Here is a 22,318-nt window from a genome sequence, read left to right as displayed (position 1 = left end):
CCTTTGCCATCAGCCTGGGGGGAAACCCAAAACTTTTCAAGGCAGGTTTGGCCCACATGGTGTGTGGGGGTGGATAAAGGGGCCATTTTCACACACCCTTGTCCCAGTGCTTCCCTTTGGGTTTGCATTTGCGGCTGAAGCTGCCTGAAGCCGGGCGAGTGATGCTCCTTCCCTCTCACAGAGAGGAGCACAAAGGGTAAATGCATTTGTGCAGCTTTTGTGCTGCGGGGGCTCCTTCACCGGAGCAGTGAGTGCTCTGGGCTGGGGTGGGCACACAGGCTCCGGGGCTTTGCCTCTGGGTTTCAGGCTCTCCCCTCCCGAGGCTGGAACTCCTGGCTCTCGGAGCAGATGCAGGAGCAGAGGGTCCCCTTCCTCTCTGGACTGCAGCTGAAATAAAAACAATAGCTTCAAGCTGCCAGGGGCAGTGGTGGGGAGAGCGGGGCAAGGCATCCAGTTTCATGCTTTATTCACACTGCAGGCTTTTATAAAGGCAGTGTAAATCATGCAGAGCAGCCGTGGGCTCTGCAGACAGCATCGCTCAGGCTCTCAGACACATTGATCTGCATGCTGGAAACTGAGCGTGTCCCTTTGCCCTGAGCAGGCTGTGGGGAGAGGCCTGCCAGGTGAGGATGCTGAGCTGCTGCACTGCATGTCAGCTCTCCTTCACCTTTGTGAAGCACTGCCTGCCTCCCCTGTGTACTAACCCATTTTTCCCCCTCAATATTTTGTGCTCCAGCATTGTTATGGCAAGGCTTGCACAATGCAACGTGTTTTTCCCTCCAGTTGATTTTCTCTGATTAGCCCATTTTTCCTCTTGCCCTCATTCTGTTTTTCCCGCAGTATGCGAACGCCGTTCGCTGAGAAACTGTGTCAGCCTTCCTCTAATTAAGAGTCTGGCAGGAGGCAGCGCAACAGTAATTTTGGAGATGACGCTTCCAGTTTGGAGCTGACAGGGAGCTGAGGTGCTGCAGCAGGCGCTGCTGCTGGGGATGCAGGAATGTTCTCCGGCTGAGCAGGACAGGGGGACCCACAAGGAGCCTGCTGCAGGAGCAGTGAGTACCCCGGGTGCTTGGGTGTTTGATCTGTGTCCTCTTGAAAAGCAGCTGCAGGAATGGTTAAATCTGTGGTTATGTCACAGGTTTAGCCCTTTGTGAGGGTGTCTCTGTGTGTGTGTAAAGGACAGGAATAAATTGCAGTGGCCCTAAGTCGGCTGCATCTCTCTGAAATAGTTGTAATGTTGGAAAGTAAGATGGAGAGCTCAACAATCGGCCTGAAAAAGGGCAAATAAGGAGAAGCCATTCAATGGCGCTCTGTCATATGGCTTCAGACTCCATAGTTCTTTTATTAGCAGGAAAGCTCAAAGCAAACAAAAGGAGACAGGAGCTGGGGATCTGCTTGCCTCAGGATGTGGATGCTAAAAGATTAGAGGTTCAAAGAGCATTTTATGGCAGAAAAATGCAGCAGGGGTCTGTGAAATGAAAGCCGTTCTCCCTGGCTGAGAAAGCTCAGGCTGCTGATCCCTGGAGGGTGGAGCATGTGCTGGGGAGATATCCCAGATGTCTGTCCCATTCCTTCACCCCCTGCAAGGTGCTAGGATTTGGTCCAGTGTGCTGTTAATGCCTGTATGCTTTATGTGAACAGCTGAGGGATTTCATGTCATCTCTCAGTCCATCGTGTCCACCATTCTGTCTCTCCATCCACTCCTGAGACAGAAGTTGCTGTTGAAGGTGGTGCCAGCCCTTGCTCTGGAGGAGCCTATTGAGGTGTATGGGGTCAAATGTTTCATTTGGCTGAAGAAAACTCAGTGACATTTTTTGATCTTTCTAATGACCCTGTGAGCCAGACTAGGAAAACGAGTTGTGTGGTTCAGGAACTCCAGCAGAACACAGCCAGCCACATGCCAGAGTTGACCTCCTTCCTCTCCCCTCCCACCCTGTCCAAAGATGTAGAGAGAAGTACAAATAAGAGCAGATGAGGAGATTTTTTTTTTAAAGAATCTTTCCTATGTGGTACCACTAGAGCACAATTCAGCATTTTCCTCTCTACTTGCTGTGTCAGATTTGCCTCTTGGGGGCAACCTCACCCCACTCCGGCTGGGACCAAAGGGAGCTCAAGTGCTTGGGGGCGATGACTCACTGCGCATCTCTCTCTGCCTTTGCGTTATCTGATCATTTTTAGTAATCGAGGTCATAATTTGCTGAAAGGATTTTAGGATTTAAGCCGTCGAGGCTGTGACTGTTGGTGGCTTTTCAGAAACGATGTGATTGGCTCTTGAAGGTCCCTTTCCAGGCTTGGAGTCCTTCAAAGTTTTTTCCTGCCTTGGTGTCCTTCAGAGAGAGGAGGGTAGTATGGAAGGACATGTCTTTTGTGGTTCTGGTTTAATGGGTAGAGCATAAATCTCTGCAAGGAAGATTTACAGTGTTCTCCTGGCTCTTCTGCCTGGGTTGGCTTGGACTGTCACTAAGCCTATCAGATAGTGCTGAGGACACTCTGACTTGTCAGGGGGAGAGCAAAAATTACTGCTCCAGCTCCATTTCAGCCCTGAGTTCCTGAGCAGGCATCTCATACAAACCTTGTCCACAAAAAACCATTTGCATTTATTTAAAGGGCGTTGAGGTATATGATGGAATAAAGGAAGTATTATTCATGCTTCGTGCTGTGGTTCCTAATGGTACTTTACATGCTGATATGACCTACAAAGCTTGTTGTTTTGTGCCTGCAGTGCTCTGATGTTCTTCCTACCCTGAGGGTCAGAAATGACAAGAATAAATGATTGTGATGAGCGTCTTGCAAATCCCTCTCCTTGGAAGTGTCCTTGCCAGGGCACAGCTCAGTGACCTTGCTGGCACAGGCAGCAGAGGGACAGCATCCTTGTCTGGCCCATGGGACTGAACAGAGTGATCTTCCTGTGAGGGCAAATCCATTTATCCATAGTTGTGTTTCACCTTCTCCCCAAAGCACAGGGATGCAGCTTGGGCTGGGCATGGGGCTTGGCCCAAGCTGAACACACACAGGGCCCGTCCTCTGGAACATACCAGGGAGGAGCTGGAGCAAGTGAGGTTCACCATGGACCCCAAAGCATAGGGACCACTCCAAAGGGGGAGTAGTCTACTCCAAAGGGCCTGCAGCCTGTGTCTGCCCAGTGAGGGACTGAGTCAGCCTTGCTGGGGCAGCAGCTCCTGGCTCCAGCCAGCCTGGGCACTTGGACAGCAGCAACCACGCCGCTCATTAACCCAGCCCTCCAGCACTTGCTCTGCTGGCCTTGACACTGTCCTTCTTAATAGCTCCCCCTTTTTTTTTTTTTTTTTTTCTTTTAATAAAGGTAAATTAGCTATATGGATATGCAGGAACATGAATCAAAGGAATTCAGCTGACTCTCGAATGAACCGTTCGTACAGAGATGTGCTAAAGCACCAGGACGTGATGGATGCAGCCTGCTCAGAAAACACCTAAGGACAAAAAATCTCACTGCAGCCTCCAAAAATCTGATTATGTAGGGGGAGGAAAAAAAAAAAAAACAGGTTTTGGAATACATTAACTTAGCTGAACAGCACAGAGAGAAAGTACCAGCAAGAAGCAAATCAATTCCTGAAGGCTGCTGGGAAATCTCACTGAATTGAAGCTTCAGAGTAAGGCTGGCTGCACTTAGAGGAGTTATGTTTCACCTGAAATATTTAACACTGGGCATTGAAGTGCTCTGTGTGTCCAAAGAGCCCACCAAAAATATGCTTATGAGAAGATTTTAGAGGAACCCTGGGCTCATGCCATGCTGTTGATGGGTGAACCCAGATTTTCACATTGATCAGTTTTGTTGGGTTTTTGTTGGTTTTTTGGTTGTTTTTTTGTTCTGTTTTTTCTTAAGAAAAGCATGGGAAGGGTAAGTCCCTCGCCTCCATCACAGGGAAGCAGAAATTACCATGTAATGAATGCTGGTCTGCTTTTGGGACATGTGCTGACAGATCTGTTGTTAGGAGGAGATGTTTCCATAGCAAAACCATCATCATAAATGGCACTGTGATGCAGCAGAGATGCTGTGGTGGCCCCGGGGACCATCTTCCCGGACCTTTCTGAGCATCCTTCCAAGGAATATGGGAGAGTGATGGCAGGGGGGATCAGAGCAGCTCATGGTGATGCTCCTCACAGCGCTGCCATAGCACCAGGGCTCTGCTGGCAAGGCTGTCAGCTCAGCGTTTTTCAGTCCTTTCCCACTTCAACAGAAAAACTTCAACAAAAGGCAAGCTTGAAATAGCTCATTTTATCTCCACAAACAACTTGCTTTGAGCATCATTGTCACTCAGCCTAAATTACTTTTAGATGTTTTTAATGACTGGGTAACGTTTTTCAGCTGTTAATTCTGCAGCACCCTGCTGAGGGACAGTCCATCTGTAAAGACCAAGGACTCCAATATTGTGGTTGTTCTTACTGACATTCATTTAGCTTTATTATTTGATTCGTGATTCCCTGTGGCAGAGATGTTTTCAGCTAAATTTACAGCTACAAGCTCTTTTCTTTGCATGAAGGGGATCTGCTTCCAAAAGGGCTGGAAGGCTGGCTATGCATGTACCAGTGGAAGGTCAGGGCTGTAGAGGAGAAACTTCGGGAGATTGAAGGTGACAGTCCAAATCCTGTCTGCACTGAGGGTGACATTACCCTTTGGGCTGCAGGGATTTTAGCCCATCATTTGTTACCTCTACCTTGCACTTTACTTGTAATGCACAGCACGGAGAGCTGTGACTTGCAAAATGATCCCACTGAGGCCGTGGTTTGTGACATCAGCCATGCAGGTCTCTCCAGTCCCTCTTTCCAAGGCAGGCACAGCTTTTGCATTCGTTTCCAAAAGCAACCTCTAAGTCACTTGCCTTCACCATCTCTGGGTTTTGCAGTGCTTCTGGGAGACTGTATTTTTAAATCCTAGCTCATAAATTTTGGAAGCTCCTTTCCTTCCCCACCCCCTCGCCCCTATCAAAGTGTCAGAGCTGAAGAAAAACTGCGAGAGTGATGGATGTGCCCAGCTCTGCTTGCCAGTGCTCTGCTGTGTGGGGGGGTTATTTACTGCACTGCTGGGGTTGTTTCTTCTTTGGTGACAGAGACAGCAGTGTAGGGGTTCGGTGCCTGGGAAGGAGGGGTGGGATGCCCACGGACCATCCAAGCATTTGGCTGGAGGAGGCAGGGCTGGGACAGAGGTTGCTTGGGCACAGTGACACCGAGAGCAAAAAGGTGAAGCCATGAGGACATGGATCCTGTCTGGGGGCTTGGCCCAAGGGGTGGATGTTGGGGGCCACAACACCTTCCTGACTCCAGCTCTGGGGGGTGCAGGTTGGCTCACCCAAAAGGGCAGCTTTTAATAGCCACCAGTCTTATCCCATCCCTCGTGCAGCCCCAGGTATTTGTGCTACTGCTCTAGGCAGTGTGTGGCAGGGACCTGACCTGCCATGCAGGGGAAACACAGGGTCTGTGCCCCACTGCAGAAACAGAGAGAGACACCCCTGTGCTCCCTGGCCAGGCTGGAGCCTGCCTGCTTTTACTGGGAGCAGCTGGGATCATGGGCAGAGGGGTTGTCAATGTCCAGCCCAGCAAATCACTTCTCCTGGTGCTATGCCTCTGTCTCTTCCCTGTGTGCAGCCACCTTTGTCCTGCTCCTGCCCCAGAGCTGGGACAAGACCCCACAATGAGCTTCAAAACTCCCTTTTCTAATGGAACTCCCAGTGCCTGCTGGCATTTCCCCCTCCATGCTGCAGGAGCATCCCAAAGCAGCTCTGCCTGGTTGAAAGGCAGGTCAGGACCCTGCCCTCCCGCAGTCTCACCAGCCCTTCCCTGAGGGCACGCTGCCGACAGATCCGGAGCCAGGGAGATGCTTTCCGCTGGCTTAGAGAGGTTTGCAGACAAGCAAACCAAGCCGAGCCTGCCAGCTCGCTGTGGAGCGCCGTCCCCCGTGAACTCCCGTGCGCCTCTTGCAGCCGGGCTTGTGGGAACGGATCGGAGCTGCTGTGACTCAGCTGCTTCTCCCTTGAGAAAATCTGCCCTGGCACGGTGCTTGGCTCTGCGGCTGGGGCTGCCGGCACCTGGCAGCCTTCATCAACAAATGGCCTTGGGCAGAACATCCCAATTTCCACTGCCAAGCATTTATGGGAGGAGAAACGCTGCATGTGATCTTGCAGGAAGTGGAGGCAGCAACTCTGCTCTGTACTGAGCTGGGGGAAAATGTCCCCTCCCTCCCTGAAGCTGAGCCTTGGGCTGGAGGGGCTGCAGCACAGGCTGGCTCTTCTGGTCTGCCCCTGCCTTTTTCCATCTCCTTATAACTTTCTCAGACAAATTCTTCTGCAATTGTAATTTTCCCCGCTGGCTCTCAGCCTGAAGAAACAGTGGTTTGTTAAGTTTGCTCAATGACTTGAAGGGAAGAGACTCCTGAGCCTTTCATGCTCTGTGCCCATTGGAATATTTTTTTTCCCGGGGCTAATTTGTGGAGCATCACACTTGGCTTGATGAGTCCGTGACGCTCTCAAGAAACAAAGCCAAGCCTGGTGAGTGTGTACTCAGCTGCTGGGAAGCCCCAAGTGCTGCTGTCAGAGTCCAGGCAACACCATGCGGTCTTTTCTGTTCCTCTGCTCCACACAGATCTGTGGGCCTGGAATCTGGGCAGGCTGCTCCTGTGGGGGACAAAGGAGACTGATGAGGTTTCCCCACTCCCCTGTGGCACAGGGCTGGTGTGCTCCCCATGGGGCTTTTTTTCCACGGAGGCAGGTAAAGCAGCAGTGCAGGTCTCACAGCGTAGCTGAAGGATGGAGGGGCCTGGAGAAAGGCTGTTTTGCTTGTTACTTTCTCATGTCAGAAGGGGAAAGTACCCGTTTTTCCGCTGGTGGTTTTGCCTTTATAACAAGCCTCTCGCTGCGGTGTGGGCTGGCACGGCCCTAGCCTGAGTTTCGCAACTCCTCTGTGGGTTTCATAAACCCCAGCGGCTGGAGCACCGTGATTTTGTAACTCCCAGCTGGCTTTTAAACCAGTCTGGAGAGGAGCTTGAAATGGTTGGATGCCTGTTGCCTCTCGGACTACAGAGGCAGGCAAACCAAATCCCAGATCTGGAGCTTTATCTCAGTTTCTTACCTGGGGCAAGGCAAAGACAGGCTGCAGGTACTGCTGAGCAGAAGCCAGGCCTGCCTTAGGAAGCAGTGTCCTACCAAATGCTGGGGATCCTGGTCAACCCATGGGTCTGATAAGCACCAATGCCCTGTTAGTGCTGCAATCCCAAAAGAGAACCCTTTGTGACTTACTGCTGCCATGGTCTGCACCCTGCCAGTGTATTTCTAATGTAATCCTGGCTGCTATTTGATCCTGTTAAGTTGTTTGTCTTTACACCTCTCTGATCCATAATGAAATCCTCTGTCTGACCAAACCTGGTTTCCAGTCGTGGGAGAGGGGACACAGATCAGTGGGGAGTGTGGGGGTCTTCTGGCAGCCACCCTGGACACCCCTGTGTGTGGGACATCCATAAGATCTTGGTTGTGCAGGATAAGCCTGAGAGGGGGCAAGAGGGCTGGGGGCTGGCACATTTTGGGACTGCAGGCAGGGTGAGGGTCCCTTGGGGCCCAGGGTGAGTGTTGGTGCTGAGCTACAGCCAAGCCAGACAGTGGCTCATCCCCAGCAGCCTTGAGGCACTTGAGGCACAGCAGTGTCATGCATTAAGCACCCTGAATCACATCGCTGTGTGCTCTGAGGGGTCTGCACGGCCCTGCAGGAAGGCTGAAGGCTGTGCTGGCTGGGGAAGTGTCTCTGGCAGGGAGCAGCTGGCAGTGCTGCTGCCCTGGGAGCTGAGCTGCAACCTGAGTGCGGGCAGGTCGCATCTCCCTGCTCGGGGCGAGCGCAGCCTGCGTGCTGGGAGAGCTGATCCGCGCTAATCCCATCAATATTTCACGGTGTCCTGGCCCTGTTATAATTCCTCGCATCATTTGGGATGCCGGCTGGGATGGGGGTGTGGTGCCAAGTGAAACATGAGAGCTGCCATGGCTTTGCCCTGGCTCCCTGGGCATCTGGGGGGTGAGAGGGGTTGTCTGTGAGCTTTTCTGCTGGCTGCCACAGGTAGAGTGGTGTGGCAGAAACAGATGAACTCAGAAATGCTGGCTCTTGGCATCTGCCTGGTTCTGCTGTGTGCTGGAGTGGTGGGGCTGTGCTGTGCTGGGCAGCTGGCCCCTGCACGGGTGGGGCTGTGACACGGCAGAGCCTGCTCTACTCGGTCCTCTCTCTGTGGGGCACGGTGTTTAAGTGACAACAATAAGAAATTAAACAGTAACCAGTCTCTGGGCTGGTGATGAGGGCACAAAACATTTCCTTTTCCTAAAGGCTGTTTGGAGTAACAGGGAGAGAGCACTACAGACAAAATCTGGCATGGTTTTGGGGAGGGGGGTTTCCCAAGGCACCATGTCGTGACTCAAAGGGTCCCCTGCTTTGGGGTGGGATAGGAGTTGTAGGGCTGTAAATCCTATCAGGAGCAGATGATGGAGCTGGGGTTGTTTAACCTGGAGAAAAGGATGTTCTGGAGAGACCGTGTCACTCCCTACAATTGCCTGAAAGGAGGTTGTAGCAAGGTGAGGGTCAGCATTTTCTCCCAAGTAACAATTGATAGGACAAGAGGAAAAGGCCTCAAGCTGCACCAGCAGAGGTTCAAGTTGGACATCATGAAGAATTTATTCTCTCTAAGTGTTGTTAAGTATTGGAATGGACTGCACAGGGAAGTGGTGGGGTCAACATCCCAGAAGATGTTCAAGAATTGACTGGACATGGCACTTAGTGCTGTGGTTTTGTTGATCAGGTCTTTTTGGGTCAAAGGTTGGACTCAATGATCTTGGAGATCGCTTCCAACTTTCATGATTCTGCGATTCTAGAGCTGCCTTGATAGGAAATTCCCCTTCCAGCACCTTCCTGGCTTTGGGCTAGGGTTGAAGCAGAGCCAGACCTTCCTGCTAAGCAGAACCAATCCATTAATATGAGGGATACAAGCATAGGAGACGGTTGGGTCTGTTTGGGCTCCTGCTGCCTGGAAAAGTGCCTCTCTGACTCTTGGGAAAACCATGCAAAGAAGGGGAAGGTCCTGGCCTTCAACTTCTTGGAGCCCTAAATTCCTTCAGTTAATCTCATGGGGGCAGCAGAGCTACCAAAGCTCTGAAAATAGATCTGTTTCCAGCTGCCAATGACTCGTGTTAATTAATTAAAGCCTTGCAAGCTCGGGCCTTTAAAAGCCCAGTGCTGGTCGCGCCAGGCTCAGCTTGCTCTGCACTCACGCACTAATTATCCTGCTGCAAGGCCAGCAGCTAACGAAGCTCCAATTTGCGCTGGCTTCGGCTTCCAGCCATGTGGGAGGCAGGGAGTGCTGCTGCAGGATGGGATGGGTACAGTGCCCTGGGCAAGGGGGAGCTTTGGGCAGTGCTGTCCCAGCCCTGGCACCCCTTCCCCAGCGCTCATGGACCAGCTCTCCCCATAAGTGGCCCCACAGACTCCAGCTGTGCCTCTGCTGAGGTAGGGAATGGGGTTTGGAGAGGATGTGGAGAACCAGCTGCCTTGCAGCACCTGAGCACCCCATACCTAGGTAAGACAGGCTGGCCAAGAACGTCCCTGCCTGGCTCCTGTCCCTGCCTGGCTCCCGGTGCGTGGGCCTCCCACTTCCGCAGGGTGGGCAGAGGGGCGAGGCAAGGCGAGGCGCGGAGGAGACGCTGGGGTTTTGCCCGAGGACAGGAGGAAATGGTAATTAGCCTCTGGAGCACAGAGGAGGCAAGGGCGGGGAGGCAGGGAGTGCTCTAGGAGGTGGGCAGCTCTGCTCTGAGAGTGGGGACAAGGAATGGGCCTTGGGATGTCATGCTGGGAGAGCGGGTGGTGGCTGCTTGGGGAGTGTGTGCAAGGGTGACAGAACCACCTGTCATTAAGAACACCAGGATGAGTCCCTCCTCAGCTGAGACCCATTGGTGGGTGAGGGCTGGGGGATTCAAACCTCTGTTTCCCTCTCTCCCACCTACAGTGTTTGTAGGAGTCAGGATTCTGGCAGTCAGAGGCCCTGGGAATGGCATGTTAGTCAGGCTCCCCACAGGATCACCTTGGCCCTGCCATCTTCACTGACCCTTGAGGTCCAGAAGGTGGTGGAATCTCAGCTAGGGCTGACCCTCACCCCCAAACAATGCTCAGCAGCTGTAGCACAACCTGCTCAGCCCTATGCCCTGCTATGGGTCTGGCTCCAGGTCTGCAGGGTGTGGGGTTGGGGTGGTCTTTGTCCCCTTTCTGGAGACCTTACCTCTGGGATGGGATGGTGTGGAGCAGAGGGGAGGGGATGAACTGGCATCCAGAGGCGCTGGTGCTGGGACTGGGCACCACATGGCTTTGTGACCACAGGCTGGCATCACCCGGCCACCCTGCCAGCTCCAAGAGAGCTGCAGTTCAGCATACACAGGTACAGCATTTCCCCACCTCCTGCTTCAGCTGATTTCCAACTGCCCTAGATCCAACCTGCTGATTACACACAATGTTGGCTCAGGGTTTGGCTTTGGGAGGCCTGCTGCTGCTGCGAGGGTTGAGGAGGGAGGGTTGGCCAGGTGCTGGAAGCTTACGAAAGGAAAGCAAACACAGGCCTGGACTTGGCAGCTCCTCCACATGGGGAGGAGCTGCAGAAGCCACCCAGGATAAAAAGGCTCCACACAGGGCCCCAGAGAAACCATTACCTGCCTGTGTTTCCAAACAACCTTCCGCCATGCGTGAATGGCGAGGCGTGCTGAGAGCAGGGAGAAGATGGGGCACAGTGCCTGACCCAGGCGTGCAGTGCAGGGTGCTGGGGTGACTTTGAGGGGCAAGACACCTTAGTGAGCACCATGGCACTGGCGGGGGGCTGTGCTGTGCTGACATGGGTGCCTCTGGCTGGGGTTTTGGCGTGATGGTACAGGTAGCATGTGTTTGCTGTGCTGGCAGAGTAGGATGGCACTTATCCGTGTTCAGTCATGCTTTTTCACAGTACTAAGTCCACAATATCAGTCCTTTGCCTCTCTGACTTTGCAAAGGGAATTCGCACGGGCTTTTGGGGGCCGCATCACACAAACCACCTGTGCTGAGTGAGCCCCCGGCCCACCCTACGTGTTGGGGGCTGCACGGTAGCATCCCGTCCCTGCCTGCCGCGACTCTGCCGAGGGACGTGCTGCCACCTGCTTCCACGCAACGCAGGCAGGGCCGGCCCTGCTCCCCTCCCCTCCTCTTCCTCCTCCTCCTCCTCCTCGCGGCCCCACGCTGAGGGCCGAGCCCCCACGCTCGGCGCTGCCGGCAGGGGGCGCTGCGGAGCCCGGCTCGGCTCGCTCCGCACGGCGGGGCCGCGACAGCCGAGCCGGGCTGCGCTGCGAGCCGAGCCGAGCCGAGCCGAGCCCGGCCGAACGCTGCCCTCGCCCGCCGTACCGCCCGCACCGGCTGCGCCACCGCGCCAGGCAAGCACCGAGGGGCCGCGAGCGGCGGCGTTCGGGGCGGGCGCGGGTCCGCGGGCCAGGGGGGTGCCGGGTTTGGGCGCCGCGTCCGCGGGCAGGATCCGGGAGCTGGGTCGGTCGTGCGCGGGGTGCGGGTACTGCGCGCACACGGCTGGGGCCGGGTGATCGGCCCACGGGCAGGATCTGAAGCGCTGGGTGCGGGTGTTGAATCGCTTGGTAAGTCCTGGGGTGCTGGCTCAGGGTCGGGTATGGCTCTGCAGGTAGGGCTTGGGGTGCTGGATCCCAGCTGCTGAGTCCGCAGGCAGGATTATGGGTGCTGGGTCCGGCTGCTGAGTCCACAGGAAGGGTTGGGTTGTTGGATTTGGAGTGCTGGGTCTTGGTTGGAGTCCACAAGCGAGGTTTGGAATGCTGGTTCTGTCTGCTCGGGTGCTGGATCCGGGTGCTGAGTCCACAGGCAGGTTCTGGGGTGCTGGGTGTGGGTGCTGCTCACAGGAACGGTCCAGAGAAAGAGGAGCAGGGCTCTGACCTGCTGTGGTTGAAATCCAGGGAATAATGCGTTTGGGGAAACAGGGAAAGGGATTTAGGGTAGGTCTGATGCAGGTGAGGATTTGAGGGTGAAGAACCGAAGGGGAGGTGGGATATGCTGGATGTGGTGGCAGTGCAGGAACTTTCTCTGGGGACAGGTTTGGGGTGTGGAGTGAGGTGGGTCTGGGGGACCTGGGTAGGAGCAATGGGGGAACATGCTGGGGGTGTGAGGGAACACGATTCTAGGAGTTACGGACAGACAGGGCACCAGCTCTGGGCAGGGAGGGCTGGATCCTGCCCTGTCCTTCCCCAGCAGGCCTGGGGGAATGAGAACTGCTGGGGGTGTTTGGGAAGGCTGAGCATTACCTGGGGTCAGCTGGTGTTTCAGATAGCTGGGATGAGGTACTAAACCGATGCAGGTGGTGCAGTGCAATCCCTGCCCCCTCTCCTTCCCTTTGGAAATCAGAGGGTGGTCATGGAATGTGGCTTGTCTGAGCCTTGACTCGTCGAGATTCATCTCCTGGGGCTGCATTGCTCTGGGGGCTGCAGATGGCCCCCAGGCAGAGCAGACCAGCTTGTGCTGGAGCTTCTCTGCTTCTTCGTGCCAATCCAAAGGTAGAAAGTACCTGCAGCACAGGAATTTGGGGCTCTCTTTGCTCTCTCTAGTAGTGCCCAGGTGAGCCAGTGACTTGTGCGTGGCCTTTAAACCAAGAGCGTGAAATGGGAGGGGGAACCATGAAAAGCCTCTTCAGGTGCAAAAAAACCCAGTCTCCTCAGACAAAGAGGCTTCCCAAAATGGATGAGGAGTGCAGTTCTGCTCAGATGCAGGGAAATTATTAATAACAACAGCGGCATTTTTGGTGCTGGCTGGGCTGCCACTGCGGGCTCTGGCTGTTTCGCTGCGGCAGGCACTGGTTGGGCCCCCCTGAACCCTGGGCAGGGTGACCCTGGCAGCCGCAGATGCTGCGTGTGTGCCCTGCAGGACAGGTCTGTGCTTCATCTCGGTTTGGCCAGGCTTGCTGTGCCCAGAGGAATGAGGGGCAGGGAGCTGCCCCCCAGCAGGAGAGATCCCTATCAGGACTTTGTTTTTGTGTTGCAACCTGAGGGGGGAAAAAAAAGGCAACAAATCCAAACCACCCTTTCAGCTGCTGCAGACGAGGCTTTGTTCTCCCCCCCTGCCTTTTCCAACATCTATTTGAACATTTCACCACTTTACCCACCAGGAATGCAGCGGGTTTGCTGGAGCTGGGAGGTTTATTCAGCAAATCTGGCAGGTCATGTGCTGGGATAAAGGTGCAGGTGTGCTTAGCAAGGCTGCTGAGGGGCCTCTGCTGGGCTGTGCAGGGGAGATGTGGTGCCAGCCTCGCCTGGCCGCGTGTGGGGAATTTCCTTGCACTTGCCCGCCGGCTCTGCTTGGCATCCTGATGAGACTTGTTGGGAAGCACCTCATGTGATGGGTGATTTCGTGAGAGGGGGCCCGTCCTGGGGACCTGCTTCCCGTCCGAGAGGAGAGGTGATGCCCCCAGACTTTTATATGTAACTCCCCCGACAGTGGTGCTGGGTGGGTGCCTGTTCCTGTTCAAAGGTGAGAGCTCCTGCCTGGCTGCTGCTTCAGGAGGAAACGCTGCCATCTCCATTCCTCCATTCCTGGCCGGCTCTGCCACCAGCTCCTTGTGATTTACAAGCATGAGGGCTCTGCCACAGCAAGGTCATCACCAAAGCCACCCCCTCCTTCCTCCTGGGGCCTGAGCTCTGCTGCCCAGAGACCGAGGGGGCCCAGGGTTTCAGGCTCCAGGTAACCTGTGTGGGGGCCGGGATGCAGCTTCGTGGTTCAGGGTGTGCTCTGGGTGCTGCTTTTCTTGTTGCTTAAAAGCTGCCTCCAGGTACAATCCCACCTCCGTTACCTGACAGAGGGAGATTGCTTGCCTGTTGCAAAGCCCAGCCCATGTAAATCATGTGGAGATCTGATTTTGGGGCAACAAAGCTGGCGGTATGCAAACAACTGTGGGAAAGGCCAGATGTTACTGCTTTGTGCTGTGCAGTTTTGAATGCAAAGTGAAATATCAAAATTAGGTTTGACCCCGAATTGAAGCTTTGTTGGAGGGAAAGCAAAGGAAACAAGAAGATGTTGAAACTGGAAGCCCCAAAACTGCTCCCGTCATCTGGTTTTGCTGGACTTTGGAAAAGAAAACAGTTTATCTTTGGAATAAATAAAAGGGAGAGGAACAGGCTTGCAGCAGAAAGCCCCATGTTCACTGCCGACAAGCTGGGTTGTGCTCCACTTCTTGCCCCCGCTTCCAAGGGGACCCCAGGTTGTGTGGGATTTCTGAGCCTCTGTTTCCCCTGGGGAAAGCCCCACACCGTCCCGACGGCGGGAACCCCAGGCATTGCCAAGAAACATCTTTGAAACTCAAACCTGGCTTTGGAAAATAACTGGAAGACAAACCGGCTCTAAACAAACACCCAAGTTAATTCCGTGTCTTGCATTGTATGAGCCCAGTGAAATGAAACAGTGCAGCCACAGGGACGGGCAAATGGATTCAAATGCTTTAAAAAGCCCTGAAATCTGCTGGCTTTGAGATGTCCTTTTACATTTAGGGTTGGGATTTTTTCCTTGTTTTCTTTCTAATTGTTCCTGGGAATTTAATTCTACAATTATTTTGCTGCTTCTGCTGAGGAGACAATGTGCTTCAGCCACAAAGCCTTTGAAGGCTGAATTGCAGATCACATCCAGTGCTGAGCCACTTGGATGCAGACGCCCCCTTGCTGGGAGAATTTGCTGTGATGTGGAGGGCTGTCTGTCTGTTCGTTTGTCCAGGCTGCCGAGGGGCTGCCGGCCAGCGGTGCAGCTTGTCATGCTGCAAATGAAAAAAGCATGGAGCCTGTTGGGGTTTGGAGGTGATGTTGCCTAATGATGGGGGAGGTGGGAGCCCCAGGGCCGTGCATCCCGTATCTCAGGGCTCGGTGGCTCTCTCTGCCTCCCCCGTGTCCTGGGCTGGAGGCGTGAGAGTGGAGTCAGAGCGAGCCACAAAGTCTCGGCACCATCCGGTTTCACTTCCCGGCTGTCGCACGACTCCCTGCTGCTCTCTCAGGTGCTCCCAGGCTGTGGGGTCAGCCCAGGGCTGCTGCTGTGGCCTTTCCAAAGGGGACAGATGTGCTGTGAGAGGGAAGAGCCATAGGGACTGCGTCCTCACTGCTGTCCTGCAAGAGCTAATGGCCTCCAGTGTGTGAGGAATTGTTCCTGTGGGGGGAGTTTTGCTGCTCTGTCCAGGACTGGCTGTGGCATCCCTTGGTGCTCTCAGTCCAGCCACTGAGCTGCGAGGGTTTGCCCTTCAGCCTCCCCTCCTTGCACCCTTCTGGACCATCTCCTGGCAAGGCCTCTGGACCCAGGCAAGGAACTGTTTCAGCTAACAGACAGTGTTGGTGGGTTTTCCATTTGGGTGGGCAGTGGAGGAGTGATCTCTTCTGCTGTCATGGGCACTGTGCTCTTGCTGTCTGCTTGTGTCGATTCATGAGCAGCTGGAGCAGAGCTGTCCCTGTGCCGTGGCACAGGGCAGAGCAGCTTTCCTTATTTTCTCAGTCGGACTTTTTTGGGTGGGTTTGGGTGGGAATGGCTGGAGAGCTCTCATGGGGACTTGGCACTGAGCTCTGTTGCTGCCCGGCAGCCCCTTTGAATCTCCTGCTTCACATCAGACCCGACCTGATGGAGGAGAGGAACGAGTTCTTGTGAGATTAGTGAAAACAGGGAGCTTGGGAGAAGCTAACACGCCCTGATCCCTGCAGCCCTGCAGGGATGACACCATGTATCCCTGCCCCTTGTGGGGTGGGCAACATTCCCCACAGGAATGCAGCAGGGGGATGTCGATAAAGGCGTGGGGCTGGCGGGGGCGAGGGGGGCAAATGTGTTGGAAACTGGGCTGTTGTTAGTTTTATTGCTGACTACTCAGCTTGTCTTTCCACGGATGTTTGGCTCCCTCCAGCACTGGGGCCCCTTAAACTGTCCCACATCCCCAACTGTCCCGACTCTCTCTCCCATCCATCACTTTGCTACTTCACATGTCTACTCCCTGCCGTGACATTTCTGGGATCAGAGCTGGGTGCTCTCCTCTGCTGGTGGCTGGTGGGGACTGCTGTGGGAATTCGGAGCCTGTTCCCATGGCCTGCAGGAGCCTCCCACCCGCCTCCCTGGCTCCACGATGGGTGTGCTCTGCGTGGGGGCTTTGCATCGGGAGCAGGGCAGGATACTCTGTGAGAGGAGCTAATGTTGCAGCTCTTCCTCCCCTTCTCTGTGCCCAAATCCCAAATTTGGGTAAAGGAGAAGTACATCTGCTTCCTGAATGGCGGAAGCTCGAGTGTGTGTCTGCTGAAGCACCTCAGGGTCACGCATGGTTTTGTTTAAGGAAAGCAAAAATAAACCCAGGGAGGGGCTCCCAGGAGGTCACTGTGCTCCTTCTCTCCCTGACCCAGCACGGGTCCCCTCTTCCTGGAGGGCATTTGGCAAGTTTGCATTTTTTTCTTGTGTTGTTGACAAAAATCCTGTCTGGTTGAGAAATATCTGTGCAGCAGCGCCAGCCCAGTCCCACGGGTCAAATCCTGCCCCTGCAGATCTGTGCCGGGAACAGCGGCTTGTTTTGGGCTGGCCTTTGGGGGTGCTGCCACGGGGGACCCGTGTCCTTGCAGGGCAATCTGGGCACGAGGCCAGGAGCAAACTCCTCGAACAAATGGATGGACACTATGGGCTTGGGGTGGATCTGATGTTTTATCATTTGCTGGTTGGGATCTGCAGCAGAAGCGAAGTGCTGGAAGTTCGTCAAGGGCTGAATTAAAGTTGCCTGGCAACCTCCATCCCGGCTCTTCTTCCCACATCTCGCAGGATTTCCCACCCAAGGCCTGCCGCCTCCAGGGAAGGGGGGCCCGAAATGCACCACGCTCCCATCAGGCTGGGGCCAGCCCTGTCTCCCTTGCCATAACTCACTGGCTGTTCCCACACCCGGAGCTCTCCCCACCTCACCATCCCCTGGGGCAGGTGCCTTTCCCCCAGCCCGCCCCAGGAACGGGCCAGGCTGTTTCAGCTGAACCTGAGAGCATCCTGAGTGGGTCTCCTAGGGGGTGGGACAGTTCAGTGACAGTGGGAATGCGAGTGGCTGCAGGGGGTTGTGCCAGGCTGGGCATCAGTGAGTAGAGTGGAATCGGCTGCAAGGGAGTGCCCAGGCTCCAAAAAAAGCAAAGTGCAATTGGTGTCTTCTGGTGCAGTGCCAGATGGAGATTTTGTTAAGGCTGTTTTGCAGCTCCATAACCCAGAGAAGACCCACTGTAAATCCCTGTCTCTCACTGGGAAACCGGCAGTGCTTGCTTGTAGTCTGTGATGCCAAGGGGAGCAGCCCATGAGGGAGGGGGAATGTCCAGCAGCCACTCTGGGAGCCTGCTTGGGCTTTACTAGATCTTGGTGGAACAACTATAAGCTGTCTAGGGAGGAGTGGGATGTGAAAGTGTCTTATCCCACTCCGCAAATCTGTCCTGCCATCCAGAATAGATGCTGAGGGTAAGCTGGAGAAGTGCTGCTCCCATGCACCACTTCCATTCTTTCTCCTGAGTTCCTTTGAAATTAAAAAGCTGGCATAATTTTTTTTTGAGGAAACGTCTATGGGGGGCCTGTGAGACCCTGTCTGTGGTCTCTCCATGTTTGGCAGCCCCACAGACACCACAGCTTTCCTGGAGTGCAGCTTGCAAACACCTTGTGCTCCCGGGTTTTGCTGCCTTGTGACTTTGAGGACCATGGGGCTCTGGGAAGGAGCTCCTATGCCCACAGAATGTCCTGCTGCAGTTGAGGTGTATGGCAGCTTTGGCTTGTTTCTTTGGCGAGTTTCTTTGGCCAGATTCAGGTTGGTGAGAGTGTGAAATTCACTCATCAAAAGCTTTTTTCTCCTCCGGAGACGCTGGTCATGGGGATTTTAAGGAGGTGCCGACTGGGCCAGCCCGTTTGGGTGTGCTGTGCCTGGCTGCCGGTGGGAGGCTGAGGCCAGCACAGTCATGCTCACACAGCTGCCGTGGTGACCCAGTAAACCCAGTCAGACCTGACCGGGGCTCGCTCGCTCCCCTGTGCTCTCACCCACGCCTGCACGCCTCTGCTGCCCCGCTGCTTTCCTGCATTCCCCAGGGACCGGCAAACATCCCACCGGTGAGAGGCGGTACCTGGCTCCGTGCTGGGAGCTGTGGCTGAAGCCCGTAGGAGCACTGATAGCCAGTGGTAGGAGGGTGGGTTTTTGCCTCTGTGGATGTTGCACGTTGTGAGCAGAGCGGCTGGTTCCTGGCTTCACCCCTTTTGGGGTGTCCGTCAGTCCTGTGCCTGGGTCCTGCATCCGCCGTCCTGCTTCTTCAGCGTCGCCAGCCAGCGACGGGAGCCTCAGTGGGAGCTGAGGCCGGACCATCAGGTCCTATGTCGGCCCCCGGTGCTGGGAAGTAGGTGAGGTGCCACGGGACTTGGGAGCTCATTCCTGGGGAATGGGGTGGGCTTTTCTGGGACGTTTTTCTCTTAAACTCCTAGCTTTCTTGGAGCTGCTGCTGCTTTCTAGCCTGTCCATCTCCACTTTTTGTTTCCCTTCCCTAGAGAAAACTGTTCGTTTCCATTCCCAGCTTTTTTCTATTTCTCATTGAAGTGCTGGACTTGTGTAATCCATCTGCCCCCAGTCCTAGTGGTGAGTCCCACAGATCAAGACCTCCTCTACTTCCTGCCTGAGCCCTCAGCTTCACCCTGAGCTTAGAGCTTGCATCCTGACAAGGGGGAAGTGATGGGTTTGGGGGTGTTTGGTGTGGCTGCACACCAGGGTATTGACCTGAGGGGAGCAAAGGATTGTTTCAGTTCCTTCCTGCTTTTTCTCCCCCACTCTAGGTATGAAAAATAAGAACTAGAAAATTAAAAAAAAAAAATAGAGAATCTTGGAACAGCCCTTCTCTTTGAGTAAATATTAACTGGCTCTTACAACGTAACTGATTAAATGTTCTGTAGGACAAAGTTACATCTGATCTCAGTCAAAGGAACCTTTGGAAATGGGTGTAGCTGCTTCACGGGAAAAAGCAGAAGAGCCCAGCCCTGACAGCATGGGAAGCTGCTCCCCCTTGCCCAGCCAGGAACCCTGCGCAACCTCCCAGTTTAATATATTTTTGTTTTCCCCCTGTACTGGTTCGGTGTGTATAATGGTTAATGTTAGCTGGGGCTGGCTCGCAGCACCACGCTGGGCCTGTGATAGACACCATCCCTGCCACCCTGGCCGGCCGCACTCCCAGCTCCGCTCCCTGGCACATCGGGAGCCAAGCAGCAGGCAAAGTTCAGGGTTTGTTTGTGCAGGGGAGATAAGCTGAGGACGCCCAGCAGCATGCAGGGCTGTTACTCATTTATGAGAGATCATTGTTTGCCTTGTCGTAAGGAGGTTTTTCCTCTACTCTGCTTCCCCATCCCAGGTGCAGCAGCTCTTGTGGCTTGTGCATGATTCCAGACTTGAGTCCCCATGTGGACTCTTGGGGAAGGGTCCCTGTAACTTCCAGAGTGGTCCTGTTCCCACTGGTGGGATGGAGATGTGTCAGCATGGGGCTGGCCAGGGTGCTTTGGTGCTCCAGGTGTGACCCCACCACTGGCTTTGCCCAAAGCTTGGTGGGTTTGGCTCGTGCTAGACATGGTGCCACCAAAGCAAATTGTTTCTTCTTGATGTCCGTCTGCACTCACCTGCCTTGCATTGCTGTGCTGTCATTCATGGGCAGACCCTCTGTCTGTACAGGGCTTGTCCTGGAAACAGGAGTAACCTGGAATGCGCCTGCTCTGGGATCTGCTCCCCAGGGAGCTCAGCCCTGCATGCAGCACCCTGCCTAAACCCAGGGGTTGGATGCTCTTGGGTGCTCTGTTCTGGTCTGGGGGGACAATGGGGCAGCAGGGAGAAATATTTCCCATCTGCCTCATTCCCTCTCGGGTTTGGCTGTTTGGTCTCTGCCCTGAGATGCATGGGATGGTTCTGAGGCAGCCCGCGCTCCAAAGAATGAGTCTGGACTCTTCACTTTTTGGTCTTCAGGTTGTTTATTATTTCTTATCTACAAAATTTTTCTCTCTGCCCAGCTGAGATCTGTTCAGCAAGGCAGCTACAGGCACTCTGACTGCCCCCGAGGCAGTGTCATCTTTTATACTACAAACTACGTATATCATATTTACTTTTAATTCCAAATACCTATCAGCTATGTTACACAGTGCACTTCTACTCTAAACCAATCCCCAAGTGCCAACATCACAGCAGAAAATGGAGAACAAGAATAAGAAAGAAGGAGGACTGGACACGCCCTGATTCCTCCATCTTGTCCCCATAACCCCTATACCAAAAATTCTAAAATCTATATTTTCACCCTGTGAACACATCATTCTTGCACCATTCAAACTTGTGTGGCTCTCATGTCCTCATACACAGGTGGCACTTCGTTAGAAGGACCAAAATCAAGCCACCAGGTGTTCTGGGCAACATGCCAGGGTCTCCGAGCCCCCCGAGAGGGTTCTCAGCAGCTCTGAACATCCGGAGGGATGTGCTGAGTTCCCACACTTCCCAGAATGCTCTCGGGCAGCCGCCAGTGCAGGTGTGAGGTTTGTGTCTGAAAGCCCTTGAAGGAACCAGAACTTTGATGCAAGCTCCAGAACTAGGGCTGAATCCACATCTGGCCCCTCACTTCTCCTTCTCAGTCCCAAAGCCCTCTTCACCTTGGTTTTACCTCCCTTCTTCTTGGGACTCAGCAAAGTATTTGCTTCAGGGAAATTATTTGCAGTGAGCGTGTTTGAGCAGCTTCTCTACAGGGTCAGGTATTTTGGTTTTTCATATATATATATCTATATGTGGGTGTATATATATATTTATAAACCTCTAAGCAAATACTTAGGTGCTGGTTGCTTACTGGGAGCTCTCCAGCTCAGAGATACCCAGTCATCTTTTTCCTCCTTAGTGCCTGCAAGATGAGCTAGTGGCTTTGCTCAGTGCAGCTGGGAGAGGTGGGGGATATTTGTGGGGTTCGAATGCATGAAAGTGAGAGCTGAAGTAGATGTGGAGCTTCAAGGCAGCTTGGGATGAAAGAGAACCTGAAATCTTGTGGAATAACACAGTAGGGAAAAATTGTTTCATCTTGAAAAGATTTGCCGAAGATTCCAAGCAGTTCCTGTATGGATTTTCCTTTACCTTACATCCCTGTGTGCCTGAAGCATCCTTTCCAATGCCTCGGTCCTCTGGAGTGTCATCACTTCAGAGGGGCCAAAGCTGGGACCAAGGACCATGTCCTTGAACAGCAGGACACGGTCAGCTGGGCTTTTGGGAAGGAGAGGAGACCTTGGGCTCCCCAGGACCCTCACTGTTGCCATTCCTGCTGCAGCCACTCTGGGGCTGCAGTGGGACTTGGGGTACCCCTGTGTGCCAAGAGACCCACAGAGGGGCTCTCTTTCTCTGCTTTTGAGGGAAAAATGTTTCTGCTTTTTGGTGTGATATGCAATGGGGGACCAGGTGCCTCTGCTGAAACATATCCTTCAGTCAGGGGGATCTGCAGGAGCAAAAGGCTGGGGGTGAATGAGGGATGAACCCAGAGAAGACCTGGGGGAAAATGTACCTCCAGGCAGCTGACCCAAGTGCTCAGCAAGCAGCTCCCTGCTGTGACAGAACGGTTGCTGACCCAGGGGGATGCTGCAGAAGGTCACTGTGCTCAAACTCCCCTCCGTGCTCCATGACAGCTGCAGGCTCCGTGCCTTGTGCTATGCCTCGCTTTCCCCTTGAGCAAATGAGGGTTTGTTTTTCCCTGAAGCCATTCCTGGTCTGAGGCCGTGCTGGGTCAAGCATCCATGCGTGTATGCAGCTGGCTCCTTCCCAAGCCTGCCTGCTCATGAGACATTGGGACAGCAGGCGTGTCTGAGCCAGTGCTCTGTGTTTCAGGAGGGTTTGGTGGCCAGCCCTGTCCCAGAGAGCTGGAGAGGCCGTGCTGAGGAGTGGCTGTGCCGGCCCGGCGGCTGAGAGAGCGGGAAGATGAGCGCAGGGCCGGCACATCTCCTGACAACTCTCTTCATGGCAGCGGCAGCCATGGGCTACCCGTCACGGCGCTCTGCCTCCGACCTGGATGCCACCCCCAGGACAACAGTCACCTTTGATGGTAAGGGGGTGTGGGTCCTGGTGGTGGCAGTGAGGTTTGGGATTTTGCTGGCACTGGCCTTGGTGCATTGTGACTGCATCTAAGCTTTGCCACCCACCTGGAGCAGGGGGCTCAGCATGGGAGGAGAGTGGCTACATGGAGGCTTCTAATCCCCTGGGCTCCAGAAATCAGGGCCCACATGGCTGTCTGGTACTGAG

At 54.3% G+C, this 22,318-nt stretch overlaps 1 protein-coding gene across 2 annotated transcripts in view; it reads left to right on the top strand.

Moving 5' to 3' along the window:
- The first annotated feature begins 887 nt into the window (after nucleotides 1-887).
- Nucleotides 888-22,318, top strand: part of SEMA4G (semaphorin 4G) — a 29,552-nt gene continuing 8,121 nt past the window's right edge. The window contains exons 1-2 of one of the 2 annotated variants that reach the window (XM_058028931.1): nucleotides 888-1,052; nucleotides 21,908-22,121. In XM_058028931.1, coding sequence (XP_057884914.1) covers nucleotides 21,998-22,121 — 124 coding nt within the window. In that variant the 5' untranslated portion in view covers nucleotides 888-1,052; nucleotides 21,908-21,997. The remainder of the gene's footprint in view (nucleotides 1,053-21,907; nucleotides 22,122-22,318) is intronic. The other variant, XM_058028930.1, reaches the window with a different exon arrangement.

This window comes from Melospiza georgiana, chromosome 8 (genome assembly GCF_028018845.1).
Source record: "Melospiza georgiana isolate bMelGeo1 chromosome 8, bMelGeo1.pri, whole genome shotgun sequence".
NCBI lineage: Eukaryota > Metazoa > Chordata > Aves > Passeriformes > Passerellidae > Melospiza > Melospiza georgiana.
This window is presented reverse-complemented; position numbering and strand designations above follow the sequence as displayed.